Source organism: Anguilla anguilla, chromosome 17 (genome assembly GCF_013347855.1).
Source record: "Anguilla anguilla isolate fAngAng1 chromosome 17, fAngAng1.pri, whole genome shotgun sequence".
In the NCBI taxonomy this organism is placed as follows: Eukaryota; Metazoa; Chordata; class Actinopteri; order Anguilliformes; family Anguillidae; genus Anguilla; species Anguilla anguilla.
In genome coordinates this window covers 13,044,731-13,062,167 of record NC_049217.1, presented here as the reverse complement: position 1 = coordinate 13,062,167, position 17,437 = coordinate 13,044,731, and the positions used below count along the sequence as shown (strand labels likewise).

General features: G+C 45.6%; 3 protein-coding genes across 4 annotated transcripts; 1 reads left to right on the top strand and 2 right to left on the bottom strand.

Moving 5' to 3' along the window:
- On the bottom strand, positions 1 to 6,317 carry LOC118216936 (ER lumen protein-retaining receptor 2-like). 2 transcript variants are annotated; one of them, XM_035398570.1, is made up of 5 exons: positions 5,953 to 6,317; positions 3,064 to 3,164; positions 2,762 to 2,920; positions 2,082 to 2,334; positions 1 to 1,869 (listed from the first exon to the last, which is right to left on the bottom strand). In XM_035398570.1, exons 1-5 carry the CDS (start codon positions 6,041 to 6,043, stop codon positions 1,835 to 1,837), a joined length of 639 nt encoding a protein of 212 aa, XP_035254461.1. In that variant the 5' UTR covers positions 6,044 to 6,317; the 3' UTR covers positions 1 to 1,834. The 2 variants fall into 2 exon arrangements, with proteins under 2 accessions (XP_035254461.1, XP_035254462.1); XM_035398571.1 differs by lacking the exon at positions 5,953 to 6,317 and adding an exon at positions 4,987 to 5,097.
- A 2,131-nt stretch (positions 6,318 to 8,448) lies between these two features.
- si:ch211-139g16.8 (immunoglobulin superfamily member 6) lies at positions 8,449 to 12,279 on the top strand. The gene is made up of 6 exons (XM_035398569.1): positions 8,449 to 8,643; positions 9,505 to 9,828; positions 9,952 to 10,052; positions 10,289 to 10,336; positions 10,454 to 10,561; positions 11,000 to 12,279. The coding sequence occupies exons 1-6, from the start codon at positions 8,565 to 8,567 to the stop codon at positions 11,051 to 11,053; spliced, it is 714 nt and encodes a 237-aa protein (XP_035254460.1). The 5' UTR covers positions 8,449 to 8,564; the 3' UTR covers positions 11,054 to 12,279.
- A 328-nt stretch (positions 12,280 to 12,607) lies between these two features.
- Positions 12,608 to 17,382, bottom strand: mfsd13al (major facilitator superfamily domain containing 13a-like). Its single transcript, XM_035398567.1, has 6 exons — positions 16,801 to 17,382; positions 15,567 to 16,298; positions 14,519 to 14,673; positions 14,129 to 14,212; positions 13,630 to 13,773; positions 12,608 to 13,293 (listed from the first exon to the last, which is right to left on the bottom strand). Exons 1-6 carry the CDS (start codon positions 16,954 to 16,956, stop codon positions 13,152 to 13,154), a joined length of 1,413 nt encoding a protein of 470 aa, XP_035254458.1. The 5' UTR covers positions 16,957 to 17,382; the 3' UTR covers positions 12,608 to 13,151.
- Between the last annotated feature and the right edge of the window lie 55 nt (positions 17,383 to 17,437).

The window sequence follows — 17,437 nt, the reverse complement described above, 5'->3', positions numbered from 1 at the left end:
TATAGTGCTTCCTCCTGAATATTTATCAAGTAGGTTTCACATCAACTTGCCCGACTGAGCAATTTAATGAATTTGTACGGAAACACTTTCCCTTAATACCACTAAACAGACATTTTGCTTAAAAATGAATGCAAACATTCATGTATTAAGATTGTTTAGACAACACATGTTCATTAAGTTCTGGATGGACTACAGCTTGCAGACACAATTTTACATTGTTTTGTAATACACAATTAATCTGGTCATTTCCTCCACCATCCTTCCAATTCAACATGTTATAAAGTCCTAGGGGTCTTGATCCTTATCCAATTTTAAAATCCCATGATGCAGTGGGTCCCAAACCAGTATCTGTGAAGTTGTGGAATTACTCCCAGTTGGATCGGGACTGGATCATGGGTAAAGATTATGGAATTAGTTAAACAAAATTTTTGGCTTCAGTTCCCAAATGCACATTCAGGCCACACAATCAATCTCCACTAACAAAATGTTTTACATATATAAAGGCATCAGCAGTAAGTCAAAACCACACTCATTTCCCATAAAATCTTTACTGGAGGTGGAGTCACAGGGCAACATGCAAAACAAATTAAAACGATGACCCACGGGGAGACAACAGAAAGGGGAAGAAAAGGGAAAACAAAATACCTGTGTACATAACTATTATTCTACCAACAGAAAACCAGGTCACACAAGATTACAAAAAGTTACCGTGTGTGAGCTCAATAATATGCACATCATGTACAATTCTATGGACATTTTCTCTCATTTTCTTCTTTTAATTTAATGATAAATTACTGCATTTGTATTGTAAGAACAGTGTTGGTAGTCTGTGTGCTTACTTATACCAGCATGGGGATATTTCACAGACTTCAACTGGGTCTAATCATGCCAAATCCCACAATTGAGTAACATAATTGGGCGCATGTGATTTGGGAGACTGGGCTGGAGCCAATCAGGATGTGCCAAATGCGCTCCATGGTCTTTGCATCACCAGATCAAAGGTGGAATCGGCTGATGGACAAGAGCCTGCCTTTTCATGTCGGCTTCCTGAAAATAAAAAGCTATGTACAGCATTGTAACTCACCTAAGGCATTGATACAAAACCCTGCATTTCAACTCAGCAACTTCAACTGGGGATGCCTGACTTCACAAACAGCGGGAGTGGAGTCTCAGTGCTGACCTCTGGGTAAAAACATCTCAAATCAAAAACATTTGTAGAGGGGCTGCAATCTCTACACCTGTCTAGTTCCTAGCTCTACGGCCCAGTCACTCCCCAAGAGCAAAGTAAACTGGACCATCCATTAGCAGCTTATCCAATCAGGAGCCTGAAACTAATGCACTAATTTATGCCAGATTATGTCTTTCTTTCTCTTCAGCTATAGGAGCACGGGCATTCTGAAAATATTACTTTAAAAACATTGGGATCGCAAATGTTCTCAGAAACACCTTTTCTGAGGTTTCGACGATTGGCATCATGTCAACAACTATTTAGCAAAATACATGTTTAAGATATTATTACACCTCACATGTAGAAAACATTTTTTTCCTTTCAACAGCAAATACAAAAATGGCGCTAAGGCAAGATGCGTGAAACCAAGATTTTCAGGCCGCATGGGGCTCTAAGATGCCCATTTTGTTTTTTGGGGACTTCGTTTTTTTGCAGACGATGATCAGGAGGTACCAAAATCTAAAATACAAAAAATAAAATAAAAAAAATTAAAAAGCTGTGTTCCCCTTCACACTCCGTCTCAGGCATCTTGCACTCAATTGGCGGCCACGATGTCGGGCGTAGCCAATGGAGGCTGCGGGGGCGTTGCCACTGGTCATTGGCACTTTACGCAGGCAGGCTGAGCTTCTTCCCTTTCAGAACTGAGAGAGAGAAAGGAACGCAGAGATTACAAGACAGCAGATCACCATAGACAACGCAATCGATATAGCAGGTTCATAGCTTCAAACAGTCTTCGCTCTTGGCCCACCACTCTGTGGTCGCTGCTTGTTTGCTTGCTCTCACTGCGCTCAGGCAGCGGTAAAGGAGCTCCAGCAGTCTGGGTCTAAGGCCCGTGGGCCGGGTGGGTGCTCACCTTTGGTGACGTAAAGGTAGAAGAAGTCGCAGTAGAGGATGGTCTGGACCACACCGGCCACGATGGCGATCAGGTCGAGGAAGCCCTCGAAGTAGAAGCGCCAGATCCAGTTGATGAGGTAGAGGGCGCGGTACAGACCCAGGAAGAACAGGTAGTGCGTGGTGATGGTCTCCGCCTCGCCCGTCTTGCTGATCATGAACAGCTGTGGCAGGATGGACACCGACTCTAGGTAGATGGAGAACGTCCACAGGATCTGAGGGAGGCAACGCACAGAATCACAGATCATCTATAGGATCTGAGAGCGAGACAAAACACACAGGATCACAGATCTTACACATTTCAGAGAAAATAGACAAAACATAAAGAAAAATAAATCCAACAAAGTGACATTACTGTTGCATGTTATGGTGATTGGTGAATATTAATGATAATTAATAGTCCAAGATATATTACCACTTTTATATATTACCATCAACCTGACATTTGAATATTCTGTGAATGAAAAAGCTAGCTGCTTTACTGCCCCACTGGCAATATTACCCCTTAGAACAAACATTCCAAAAAACTAAACCACAAGTCTAAACCCACTGTGTGAAACTATATTTAATGCACCCGGTCATTTTATAGCAATGTGGGACAGGGACCCTGGAATAATGGAAGACTGGGATTTGTGCTCCCACCTCCAGTGGAGCAAAGTCGTGGTTAACCAGGAAGGCCAGCCCACCGACAGGCACCACCAGGAACTCCGCCCTGAATGTGTCATGGTTGCCGTCGTAGGTGGCTTTGAACTTGACGTAGATCAGGTAGACGGTGGCGTATGCGCAACCGATGTAGATGACCTGCAGCACAGAGAACAGAAGCATCACACCACAGACAGGAGGAGGGGGCGGAGCTACCGCCATAGCAGAAGACAGCAAGTCACTGAATTATTGATGAACCCACACCCCAAGCTCAGATACGATCTGTGGCTCTAGGAACTCACCTTCATGGAGGTGTTATAGAGGGAAATGAAGGCGGTGATGAGGTCCAGATAGCGGGTAGTAAAGACTAAGGCGAAGAGTATCTGGCTTTTCCCAGAGATACCTAGAAGGACGTAAGAAATGAAGGTTCAAATTTCACTTCCTTTACAATGACAGGATACCGCATGGTCACCAAAGTCAGAGAGCTGTTGGAAATTCCTGCTCTTTCTGTGTGAAAAATAATTCACTGCATATCCATATTCCCTCAGCCTCATGCAGCTACCAGACCTGTCAATATCACCTGTCAACCATTTCTCATTCATGCAGTGACGGCAATTGATGAAGACTGATGAGATTCTATTTCCCTCCTTTAGTGGTCTCAAACCTAGTTCAAAACAGAAAGGTGCTGTTACCCAAAGGTTGTAAGCTGGAAGACTTGGTGTTGGAGCACCACAATTAGATTCCATTAGGAAGGTCACACAGCATCCCCCCACGCCACAGATCAACCTAATTTCAACCAGCCTAAATGAGCTCGTATCCAAATGGGGGTGCATCTGGCTCACCAACCAAACAGGTCCTCAGATCAGGCTGCTCTTTTCCATTACTGTACGTTCCAGCATAGCCCGTAAACTAACATCCCCCCCTTCATTCCTGCAGTTTAGCCAGTTCCCATTATACTAAACACACTCCCCAGGCAGAGGAATCTGGTTACAGGAACAGGCCGAACCGCACACAGATATCAGGAAGTGACTGGTTTGGGGAGTCCGCTTCAGATATAGCCAATCGGGGGTTGAAATGTACTCAAAGCACAGCCACAGCTATACAGCTACATACAGCACAGCTGAGTCTGGCTAGACCCACAAACACATAGGCCACAATGCTACTCATTTCACTGTGACTGAATCTTTCATCTACAAGGTTTCCAGGCAACCGCCATGACGATATTCATTTAAAAGCAGAGCAGCAATTAGCTAAAGCGACAGCAGCAATCACAACAGACCAAGCCATCCCAGATCTGCAGCCTACATTAACACACACAACTGCCTGAGAAACCACTCTGCGCCAAGATGAACTGACCGGGAAGAAACACCAAGCTGGAACTTTGAACACTGCTGTGCCTTCTTGATTTTTAAAGTATGCCTGATGTTTGATGTATAAAAAGATATCTCTCTTGGTTGTACTTTCATATTTATTTGCACAATAAAATAGATTTAAAAAAATAAAGCTTTATCTGTGCAGTGTACCGATTTGTGATTTACAAGCAGACATTATAGAGATAACTGGCATTTTAATTCAACAAAAAGCTGCGCAACTAGGACCAGAAACTAAGACCGGTTTTTTTGGTTGTATGTCACAAAGCCCTGTTGTCACCTGTCAAAGGACAACGTGGGGCAGGGGGGTGAGTGGGCGACTAGCGCAGCTTGCTTCTACATTTTTCGTATCTGCTGCAGGTATCATCGAAAAGGATAAAAGGGAGCAGAGTGAAGGAGAGACAGAAATAGAAGCATGAGGATAAAAAAGTACATCTGACGTTGTGCAGCGAATCTGAACTGCAATCTGGTCGTCCTATATACACGTGAGCTTCGATGAGCTCCATTTCACAAGCTACAAGAAGTTATCCGTACCGGTACGAAAGCAAAAATACACAAACCGGAGACATTCAGACGAAAAGCATCAGTCTGAGTTTCTGTGCTTTTTGTGCTTTCCCCATACACGGAAGAGCTGACACGGACACACAAATGGCCAACAACTCAATTCATATTCTCAATGTACACAACAGAGGCAAAAATATTCATTCCGTAATTAGCCGGCGACAATTCAAATAACATTTTGCATGAACTAAACACTGCCTGCAAAGTGAAATGACTCAATAGGAGTGCATCAATCGCGCGCACACACAAAATAACAACGCATACATTAGCTTACGATACTTGGCTAATATTTACAGTCCATGTAGAAACCGTCGACCCTCCTCGTGCTGCCACGTCAGAGCCATACTACTGTACCGTACAATTTTGCAACTTAGTTATAGCTAACTAGTTCTATCCAACTTCTTTCGAATAGTGGAAACTGAAAATTATAATGTGATTCGCTATACACATAAGTTACTGGCTTAATTTTTTTTTATCTCACAAACCCTTCACATGTGGCTAGCAGGGGTGCTTGCTAAGTTATCTGTGAAAAATAGTTATTCTCCCCCAAAATACAGAATCAGATCATAAATGTAGCCTTCACAAGTTCCTACGCTAATAAAGTTGGAGACAGCGTTTATCCTCTGTGAGTTTGCTACGACTACCCACAATACCCTGTCAAGATCACGCATCATCAGTTAGCGATTAACGTTAGCCAAGTTGTGGGAAATATAACTACAGTTTTATCAGGTGTGTCAAACTTTTTTGAATGAAAGACAGGTGTGTAGAAACTTTAAACCAGCTACCTAATGTTGGCTGTGGAAAGAATGCCTTTCTAGCGTTAGCAAATGAGATGTGCAATAGCACTGAGGTTATTTTGCAAACGCAATACACGTCCTAAACAGAGCACAGCTGTTTGTAATATTGTTACGTACTCGAGCATAGTTAGCTAAGTGTTCTTGCCTATGATGAGTTCTGGTGACTTCTGAAACTGATCAGATTTTACTATCAACAACTACCATTAGCTAAGTACTTTGAAAATAAACAGCGTCAATGAAAGTATTAATTGTAGCCATCAATCAGATGATCCGGACGAGGCCTGGATACGTGTTAGCTTGCTAGCTAGATAGCGAACCAGGTAGCTGTCCATATTACCTGGTAGCTAGTGAGCTAGCTAGCATTAACTACATGACAGCAAGCTAGCTATGGTATCTTAGCGACAGTTCATCAAATTAGCAAGCAAGCTGTACAAGGTAGCAATCTATTTTCATATGAACCTACCGGCACAAGACCTTGTTTTCCATATTTTCAGCAGCAGAATAATAATGGCTGCTAAATGAGAGAGATCCCCGGTGAGCCTGAAAATGTTCATGGCTGTAATGGACGCAAGCAGGGACCGATCTTCCGAGGGGCGACGATCAAGGACGCATATAAAAGCGTTCGTTCAGTGCAGACAAACCTTTCCACCTTGCCTGTGCAAGCCGACTGACTACGTTTCCTAGGGCCTTGTTAAGTTAGCTAGCTAGTTAAAATATGGCGTGAAGAGCGACGTGGCCCAGGGACGTGGCCAAAATGTAATCACAATGCAAGCTGGGAATGGGCTGGAGACAGCAACGCCGGGATTTCTGGTGGATCCCTGGTAGACACGCCTGTTAAAGGGAGGGATAGGGGCCAACTGGCTGATTCGAGTATTGCTGAGGAATTCACCTGGGCCCAGTATTTCAAAACTTTTTTTTGGATAGGAATAAAACTCAGATTTGAGTATTTCAAAATTATAAACTGTTATCCTGTTCCTAAAAATTGGGATAAGGATTTGGTGATTCAATCCTACCTAGAATCTAGATGAAATGTTGTTTTGGGTATTTCAAAGTTGTGGAGTTCACAGTTCTCCCTCAGAAAATGCTATGACAGTATCTCAGCCTCTCTTCAAGGAGGCAAATGTACAATTCTGTTTCCCTCGGTTGAAGAAAAGTCATTAATCTACTCCCCAGCTAGAGATCTGTCTCTCTGCCCTCTCTGACCCCCATACCCGTCCTGACTCTTGGTGTTTTTCTCAAGATGTCACCTCTTATGGGGTGGTTCTACCACTGAAGAGTGAGGGTCCTCTTGCTGTTGTATGCCACTGACCAGGGGGCCTTCAGGCTGTGCCATCACAGGAGTAAGGACAATAAATTGTACTCCCAACTCATTAGTGGGTTCACAGTACCCAGTTTCAGTCTCAGTACCACACAGTCCTGACTCACCCACCTTGTGAGACTGACAGAATGCCATTCAGAGCCTGGGATTTTGGGCCACCAATAATGTTGAGGATAACATCAGTGAATTCCCCCCACTTGAATGGGTTTTCCCCTGTTTTAGGGTTTTTAGCCTCACTGTGATCTTTTGTGGCCTTCTGTTTTAAATTATTCCAGAGCAGTTTTTCTTGCTCCAGGGTTGTTAACTGACTGATCCCTGTGGCATTGGCACTCTTGGTGATGTCAGTCGAGATGTTGTGCTTGATCTTGGCTGTCACTTATGTTCCCTGACCTGAGGTGCCAAGTTTATCTTTATTGGTACATCTTCCAGTAGGGCATGCATTTCAGCAAGGGTGAAATTGCTCCCCTTTGCAGTAGTTGCTGGCGCATCTCCCCCCCCCCCCCCCCCCCCCCCCGTGTCTCTCTGTCTATCTCTCCCTCTCTCCTTTTGAAGTTCTCAGAGGTATCAGGCAGGGGTGCTCTCTCTCTGGGATGCTGTACGGTTTGGCTATTGAACCCTTTTAATGTCAGGTAAGGAACAGACTGAAGGGACTGAAAGTGGCACCATGGCTAGATAGGGTTTGTCTATCAGCATACGCAAACCATCTACTGATCATGACTAATAATCAAAGGTATGTGGACACACTGAGTTTTAATGTGTCAATTTGAGGTGCTGTCTTCAGCAAGGGTGAACTGGGCAAAAAGTGAGGCTCTCTTAATGGGGACATGCTGCCCGGCGGTTTAAAGTGGAACGGAGATGGTATCAAGTACCTAGGGGTGTACCTGGGGAAAAACACTGTAATACAGAAAAACTGGGAGGGTGTCCTGGAGGCTGTCCAGGGTCACTTAAGGTGGAACTGGCTCCTTCCACACCTCTCATGTAGATGGCGAGCCCTCATTGTAAATAACCTTGTGGCTTCAGCACTTTGGCATAGGCTAGCGTGTCTACAGCCACCTGCTGGTCTGTTAGCTAAGGTTTGTGTGTTTTTTGTTGATTTATTCTGGTGAGGTTATCACTAGGTTGCACAGAATGTTCCTGTTTTTATTAAGGGAGGAGGGTGGTTCATTCATCTGGCCAGTAAAATGGCAGCTTTTAGACTGCTGTGGATTTAGAGGCTACTGTATGCAAGGGGTAGAAATGTATGGTGGCAGCTTGCTGAGTTTGTCCTGAGGAAAATGGGAGGTTTGTATATAGGTTTTCCTCTGTTTCTGGTTGACCTCAAAATATTGTCACTTAAGTGTGTGCCACCTTTTTACAAAGGTCTGCTAAGAGTGTGGGGTGGACTACTTATGACAAGGTGCTTTATAAATTCACAATGTTCAAAAGGAAGGTGACAAACAAATGGGGCCTTTTGTTGAAAAGTATGTTATCGCATGGGCTACCCAAGTGTGGGAAGCTGTGCATCTCTCAGTGAAAAGGAAAAAAGCATGCATTACTGAAGCGTGCATATCTTAACCCCACTCCTTGGCCACCTCATTGGGCTCTCCCTGGCTCCTCCCCCCTGTTTTGAGAAGTGTATCCTCCCTCAGTGACAACGGACCCTTTTGAGTGTAGAGCAGGACTCAAACTAAGCCACTTGACCCAAAGGGGAAGGAAGAGCTCTCCGCAAACGTTTCACAAGAAGTCACAAGATTTCAGCTCTGGGGACAGAGGGCAGCATGGTCACACAATCAGACATGATTACTCTGGCCGTTCCTCTCCTCTTCCAGCTCTCTGTCTCTCTGGTCTGCTTGGCAGGTAAGAACAGGCTGAATCATGTACGCACATTTAACATGGCACCGGTGATTGGTGAACATTGACTAAGCTTAGGGTTGTAACTAGGCAGCTGTTTCGTAGGTGACTTAGGTGCATTAACTGTCTTAACGACTACTTGTATTTTTTCCATAGATTGCGTTGTTGCCGTTCTCGTTGTTAGTGTTAATCAGTTTAACCATCAGGGTCCAAGTTGAACTATGCGGTTGTTCCCTGCACTTGGACCGGTACTTCTCTCTAGGGGTTTTGTCATACTTGTTCCTGGTTATGGTTATACACTTTGTTGTACGTCGCTCTGGATAAGAGCGTCTGCCAAATGCCTGTAATGTAATAATGTAATGTAATGTGATAATCCTGGTCACGTAGCCATCCCATCAAATCTGAAACTGGAAAAGTAGCTCAGTCCTCATTGCTGGTGGTAATTAGCAAGATGGTTGAAATTCTTCTCGATCGCTCGCCCCCAGTCAGTGTTCTTTAATTAGTTACTGTGCACATTAGTAGCAATACTGCTTTCTTGTAGTTAAGATAAACTGGCTAAAAGACAAAAGGCTCATAGACAAATGTTTGAGACTTGCAGGGGCAATCCTAAAATCTTACTGTTAATAAGGTCTAGATTTAGTTTCTCTGAAGCATGTGCCAGATTCTTTTCTTTTTGTTGTTAATACTTAATAGACCAGTGTCTCACATCCTTCTGACACTTTTAAACTTTAGCATTTCGGTTTCTATCCTGACCGCTTTCTCCTTGTTTGCTGTTGTGATGATTAGATTTAAAATGATCAGTAGTACAGAGGAAAGGGAAAGGATCCAGAGCAGTGAGCTGTGTGCGCTATCTCTCTCCTGTGCCAGAGAGCCGTATGCTCTGCCGCACGGTGATCAGCCAGCCAGATGAGGTCACAGCGTTCACTGCAGCCCGCGCCACCATCCTGCCCTGCAATGTCACCCACCGATGCCCCAACATGGCCTCCCGCATCCGTTGGTTTGTGTTCCGCCGCGACCATCACGAGGATATCCGCGTTCAGCCCCCCAAATACAGCACAGACGGCAGGGCTCTCACCATCCACTCCCCCCAGACCAACGACAGCGGGGTGTACTACTGCTCCACCGCCACGCCCTCCACCACAAGGGTGGTGGTGCCCAGCATCGGCAACGGAACACGCCTTGTGGTGAGAGGTAAGCACTGAACAGGGAGGAGGAGCCAGTCGATAAACCCCCCACCCCACCCCACCCCACCCCACCCCACCCCCCTGGATTCAGCTTTAGCTGCCGCATCTCTATTGTGTTTACTGTTCACAGAAAAACCTAACACCACCACCATGACAGCACTGCTGTGGACGCTGTTCGCTGTCCTGGCTCTGTACAGCCTGCTCATTCTCTCACTACTCATCTGCAAGAAGGTACAGCAACGAAACTGACAGGCATTCAATTTTATATTACCATCATGGAGGGAATCTAAGTACACAGCAATATATAGCACATATAAAAAAAACACAATGCCTCATTGTAATGAGAGGGAAACTGTGCTGGAGGTGACTCCCTCTTCCAGATGAGATGTCAGGAAGATGTCCTCTTTCGCTAATGACACCCCTTTTTGGTGGATAAATGAGGCCGACAAGTTATTTCTGGGTTTCAGACCAGAAGAGAGATCTTCAGCAGTAAAAGGAGGAACACGCCAGAGAAGGTTTGATCTTTCTGGAACAGTCATACCTACTGCTTACCTACTGCAGTGTGCCGCACGCGCAGCACAGAGATGCTGTAACACGGCAGTGGAGTAACCGCTTTTCCTGTTGTCTTACAGAGAGGCTCCACCAGGAGACTGCATTTCCACGCGGTGGTGCAAGAACTGTACGGGAAAGGGAACTTACGAAGCGCAGGCCAGAACACCGCACACTCTCACCACGGCAGGGTATGTAGCACACACACACGCACAGCCTTACACTCACACTCAACCACACACACACACAGGCTTACACACACACTCAACTACACACACAAACACAGCCTTACACTCACACTCAACCACGCACACAAACACAGCCTTACACTCACACTAAACCACACACACACACACACACACACACACACAGCCTTACACTCACACACACAAACACAGCCTTACACTCACACTAAACCACACACACACACACACACACACACACACACACAACCTTACACTCACACTCAACCACAGCACATTTTGCACACATATAACACCGCACCGCACCATAGAATCATTGTGGTCACCTGTTAATCATCCATGAAATGAAGAATAACAGCATGATCATAAAGCTGTGTTTCTCCATGACTAATCCACCCATACTCCTCTCTTCTCTGTCCATTCCAGTTTGAGAATCCCCACGCCTACTCACCAGATGAGGATGTGTACCAGAACATGTGATCGGCTCGTGCAAAAGACAGTGTATTCCAAAACTCTAAGCCTCACTACTGTCTGACATCATCATGGCAACAGAGGAAAGGGATGTGCAGGGAGAAAGAGATGTGGTCTTCTATCTTCATAAGCTAACCTGCACCGGGTACAGAGGATGATTAGAATCGGGTATAGAGCGAGACAGATGGAATATGAGACTTCAACCCTTCTGCTCACAAAATGGTGTCTGTATCCAACAACCCCTCAGCATGGATCACCTTGGTCCCACCGGAAGCTAATACACACAGAGACCTTAAAACCAATCAATGCTCAAGCCAAACCCCTGAGAGTGGAGTGACAGCTCTGAGAACCATTCAGGACCAATCAAACACAATGGCGGACAGCATGATAAACCTGCCCCTGGTGCGCTCCTGGAGAGCCACCAGCATCCTCAGCATCTGAATAAAAGGAGGTAGGCTAGTTAATCTGCTACCTGCACATCTATTATATTTAGCTACCAATCTAGTTTAACTAGCTTTGTTTAAAAGGAAGTCAAATAGCCACCTAATTATGGTCTCAAAAACATTTTTCCATAAGAATGGGACTATTGGAATATTGAGTAATGTCATATTGCAAAGCTGGTAACTAATTTGCTAGTGCTTGAAATAATAAACATTTTATCTGATTTCTGAATTGAAAAGCAACTATCATTACCATTTTCTTACTCTACCTCAGAAGCTACAGGCTGTCATTTTGCTTTCCCACTAGCTGTCATCAGACGTCTATGCCAATACTTCAGTTATTAAACACAATGTTTATATTCTGCACTCACCATTTAATACATGCTTAAAGTGCACGTATGTTGGGGTTATCTGCTTTTTTCAATACAATATTTATACTTAAAAATGCAAGAGTTCAATCTGGAATGAGCCATAGCTCGAAGCTGCCTTTTCCCCTGCTGATAGATGTTTCCCCCTCAGTGTTAACCTCAGATCTTAACTGATGTTTGCTTGTTTTTTTATTTTTGGTCTATTTTTGTCTTATTAGCTCGATTTGTTACGTTGTTGTCAGTTGTGCAAAATAAGTTAAATCCGTCTGTGTATAGTGTAGCACGTGGATACTATTGCACTTGCTTGCTTAGACATGCTTTCCATGCGTGCAGTTGATGTTCCACTCATATTCACGTTCCTTCCCTTTCACTCTTCCTGTATTACATCAATTAACTCTTTTGAATAAACATTGCATTGCACTCTCAATTGTGCATTTTGTCATTTGACAAGTGCCTACAAAGACCCCTGGAGGATAACAATTGAAATGCAAGTAATCCTTGCGAGACACATGACAGAGACTTGTGGTGGCCCTCATCATTATATATTATTTGGCCCTGAAGTGTTCGCAAATACTTTTTTCACATTTGGAAATTCAAATAAAGGAATCACAAAAAAAGTAGTAAACGCTTTTAAAAATCCGTAAAAAAAAAAAAAAGCTTCAGAAAAAACTGACCGACATTAATTCTGTTTTATCTAAAAAAAAAAAAAATCCCTGGTTCCAGAGAAACAGAGAAATGATGCACAAATTCAACTGGTCCTTGGAACCACATTTTTACTGCACATGGATCCCAGGAAATGCATAAAAAACATACATAAAAATAGACAAGAGAAAAGTAGAAAGCAACCAATCACACTTAATTGGTTTTAAAGGACAGCTTCAGTTGTTCTCAGAAAGAAAATACAGACTGAAAAAAATAAGCACGGTTCATCTTTCCTCTGTTCTGTAACCATTTCTTGATAAATTACAAGAGGTAGTTAATTTACATTTCACATAGGAAGTCCTAAAAATGTCTATGCATTAAGGCTCAACTGCAAAAGTCGTCCCCACTGAACGCAGGTCGGCTAGTTTCCGGTTTCACTTTAAGTGAATTTTTACTTCAGTTTAGGTTTGTTTGTGATGGATGAGGTGAATGATGTTACGTGTGTGTGCAGGAACATTTAGAGCTGCGTGTCAGGACTGGGAGGTTTGTTTGAGTCTGATTTCTTCCTTATTGCTGTAGTGTTTAGGAATCAGGCCCATCCTCTTTGCGCAGTGTTAGAGGAAACAGGAAACAGGAAACAGGAAACAGGAAGCTGCATTAGGTGTCCATGTACTTGGCGTCCACTGTGTGACTGTCCCTGATGGAGAAGGGTCTCCAGGCCAGGATCTGCAGCGCAGCCACACTCAGAGGAACCAGACACACCAGGGAGAACATGGCACTGTGCAGCGCCTGCAGAGAGCTGGGACAGTGCACACAAACACACACACACACACACACACACGAACAAACGTAAAAACAGAAAAAAACACTCAAAACTAACCAAATGTGAAGGCCAAAGTTTCCTAATACATGACCAGGAATAAACTCAAGTGTTTCAACATCATTTTAACCACTAGGGGGGGTAGCAGCACATTTCTCAATATGAACTACCATCTGGAGAGGCAACATTGTTTAGGGTAGTTGGAACTAGTTAGGGCAATCGGAATTAGGCAAGTCAGAAACAGGTCAATCTATCTCTGTAAAACTACAGCTCAGAGGAATGTGCACGCTCTCTGATTGGCTGGTGGAACTGTACCTGGGGTCTGCAGCAGTGCCGGCATCTTTAAGGTGTTCGTAGCCGAACAGGTTGAGAATGGACACCACCAGCATGGGGGCCAGAGACTGGGCCGGCTTGGTGAACAGCGCGTTGGTCCCAAATACCATGGAGGAGAGAGGGGAGCTGGACACAGAGCAGGGGCGATCAAACACAGACCATTACACACTAACCACCATTCCAAAATGTTACACACCTACCACGGCAACACGTTACAAACTAACCACCACTACAACACGTTACACACCTACCATCACTACAGCACACCACATACTAACTATGCTACAGCACACTAACCACTGAACAGGTTAAATTTGTGCATTTGCTTTGATGGAGTAATCTAAAATACAGGAAGCTGTTGGTATGATTGAACAGGGATGGTGTGATGAGCTTTGGGAAGGGTCACTGAAAGAAGGACTCATTTTCAGTGCAATATGACAGGCTTGTTTTTGGAGAGATAGACAGAGAGGTGGAGTCTCACCTCCGCTTGTGTCTGTAAAGGTCAGAGTCGATGATGTCAGCCAGCGGCAAGTTAAAGAGACTGAAGGCAGCCTGGACAAGCACCCTGTATAACACACACATACAAAACGCAGTATAAAACACACAAACTTACAGGTACACATGCACACGTACTGCAGGGGAGGACGCACATTCACACGCACCGCAGGAAAAACACACACACACACACACACACACACTGCAGGTAATACACAATGGCTTCTTCCACAGGCAATGTCAAATTTTGGCCAGAGTGAGGCGCCATTTCCCACTGGAACCGAGCAGCTGTGTTACACACAAGGCTGAGGATATTGCTCCAGTTGAGGCTACAGGAACACAGGTAGTAAGGTTTGGCATGACAGCAGCAACTCACATGACGGTGGTGAGAAAAAGTGCCAGGATGTAGTGGTGGAGAGGGCCCAGCAGGAACATGGCCGCAGCCACGCCCACCTCCAGGTAAAAACTCAGAAGGATCAGCCTGTAATAGCCCACCTTCTGCAGCAGGTCCTGACTGCACAGCACCAAGAGCTGCAGTCAGAGAGAGGGAGGGGGGGAGAGAGAGGGAGGGAGGGAGAGAGGGAGAGGTATAGAGACAAGAGAGAGAGGAAGGGAGAGGCATAGAGAGGAAGGCAGAAAGGAAGGGAGGAAAAATGAGAGAGAGGAGGAAGGAGGGAGAGGGAGGGGGGAGAGAGAGGGAGGGAGGGAGAGAGGGAGAGGTATAGAGACAAGAGAGAGAGGGAGGGAGAGGCATAGAGAGGAAGGCAGAAAGGAAGGGAGGAAAAATGAGAGAGGAGGAAGGAGGAAGAGGGAGAGGGGGAGAGAGAGGGAGGGAGGGAGAGAGGGAGAGGTATAGAGACAAGAGAGAGAGGGAGGGAGAGGCATAGAGAGGAAGGCAGAAAGGAAGGGAGGAAAAATGAGAGAGAGGAGGAAGGAGGGAGACGGAGAGAAGGACAGAGGGAGGAGAGAGAGAATGTTATTTAAACCTTAAGACTTATGTTCATGGCTATGGATAGCTGCTACTTTATGACAGAATTGTACTTTATCTGACCTATGCTTGTATTTGTTACAATGACGTTCGGTATGCACTTATTGGACATCGCTTTGGATAAAAGGGCCTGCCAAACAAAATTTTATGTAATGTAATGTCATGTAAATGCCCTTTTGGAAGTTGTTTTGGCTAAACATGTTTGCCAAATTGTAAATGGAGAAAGGTAATGAAGAAAGTAGAACAAAATGTGAGGGCTGTACAGTACCTGTGTGCAGGTGAGGACCATACAGTACCTGTGTGCAGGTGAGGGCTGAACAGTGCCTGTGTTCAGACAATGGCTGTACAGTACCTGTGTTCAGGGGAGGGCTGTACAGTACCTGTGTGCAGGTGAGGGTAGTACGGTACCTGTGTTCAGGTGAGGGCTGTACAGTACCTGTGGGCAGATAAAGCTGGCTCCATACATCAGGCTCTTGGCGAGTGAGGGTAGGACGTCGGGGGGAATGAGGTGTTCAGCGAAAATGAGGGTGAAGTTGTTGCAGAAGGCCACCATGAACACCTGGAAGAAGTTCATGAGTACGAATCGCTGGAAGTCCCGATCAGCCAAGATCTGCACGGTCATAGAGACCACGGCCGAGAGAGAGAGCGCCGGCTGGGCGCGGCCGGGATTGGGGCTGTGCTCCGGGACCTTGCCGTCGAAGCGGCTCTCGCTGTAGAGGCCCGTGTACGCCATGCAGCCGCAGGCCAGCGTTGCCACGGCGACCGCCACGCCCTGGAAGGCGGCGAAGTCGTCCATGTTGCGCGACAGCAGGCCGCAGAACAGCACGCTGGACGAGCCGACCAGGGACGCCGCCTGGCTGTAGCTCACCAGCCGCAGGCGGCTGTGGTGATGCGCGGAGATCTCGGCGAACAGCGCACACTGCGCCAGCAGCACGAACGTCAGCAGGCCGTCGAACGCACACAGCGCCACCACCAGGTGGGCGCCACTCAGCCAGTCACCAGCCTCGTACTCCCGCCAGGGGAACCAGGGCAGCAGGAAGGCCAGCGCGTAGAAGGGGGCTCCGTAGAGGATGGAGAGCCGGCGGCGGGAGCAGCAGGCCGCCCGCGCGTTGTCCTGCAGGTAGCCGAACAGCGGGTCATTCACCGCGTTCCACACCATGTAGATCACCTGGGAGGAGGGGGCAGAGGCAGGTACAGCCATTATCTTCCCTGTGTTTAAACAGCTAAAGAACAGCTTCCTGTTTGAAAGACCATAAAACTCCAGGATTATAAACAGTAATCTATGCACTCTGTGTAGGTCAGCACTTAACCTACACCTTTGGCCCACCTGAAAAACTGGGTACCATGGAGTCAGCACCCCAAAGACCTCTCACTGGTCCTGCAACGCCAATTTAAAATAACACTCGCTTAACAGTTTATCACTTTTAAACACATGGGCAATTAAATGCTTAAAATGGAAACAGGAGGTTTGGCTTCCCATTAGCTGTGCTGCTGTCGTACACTTGAACAAGATGACTTGTTTTCAAGTTTTTGATTGCCCAACCACAAGAAATGTCTACAGATCAATGACGTGGAAAAGGTAGCCAAAGCTGTGCAGGCCGGTATAACTCAAAAGATGGACCCATCTTCACTGTAGATTAAGCCTGAAGATGATCGCGGCACATACTCACTTGTGCCTGGTGGAAAGCGCTCTCGGATATCTTGTACTTGTTCAAGAAAAGTTTCACGTAATAGAAGCTGAACATGCTGTTCATCATGCTTGCTCCCAGTGTTGTCATGCAGTACGCCAGAGCGGCGGGTTGCAACCCAAAACCCGAAAGCGCCATCGTGATGAGGGTGTCACTGAACCCCTCTTTAAAGAACTTAAGAATTCAAATTGCAACAGGTTCTGGATCACGTACAGCAAAGTTAGTGTACTGCTAGTTAAATATATTAGCTTACCACTAACGAGCTTCGTGGGTACTACTGGCTTGTAGCTTTTACAAGCTAGTAGTACCAATGACAACTAGTTAAAATATGCCCTTGCGCATAATTTCACAGCGTAATTTCTCCTCATTTTTACAGCAAAACACATAAATTAATAAAGGCATGAAAACACTAAAACAGAGAGTGCATTTCTCACACTATTTTTCTTCTATGCGGAAATTCGCTGTCATAAAAGAGAGAAGCCTTCACGATTCTCAATCTAGCGCTCAAACCAGCTCGCTCCACCTGCAGCTACGGAGGACATTGCACACGCGGAGTAAAACAGTGCGCCGTTTTGATTCTCTCTAGTTTTACAATGTTACACTGGCTTTTTTTTCGAAA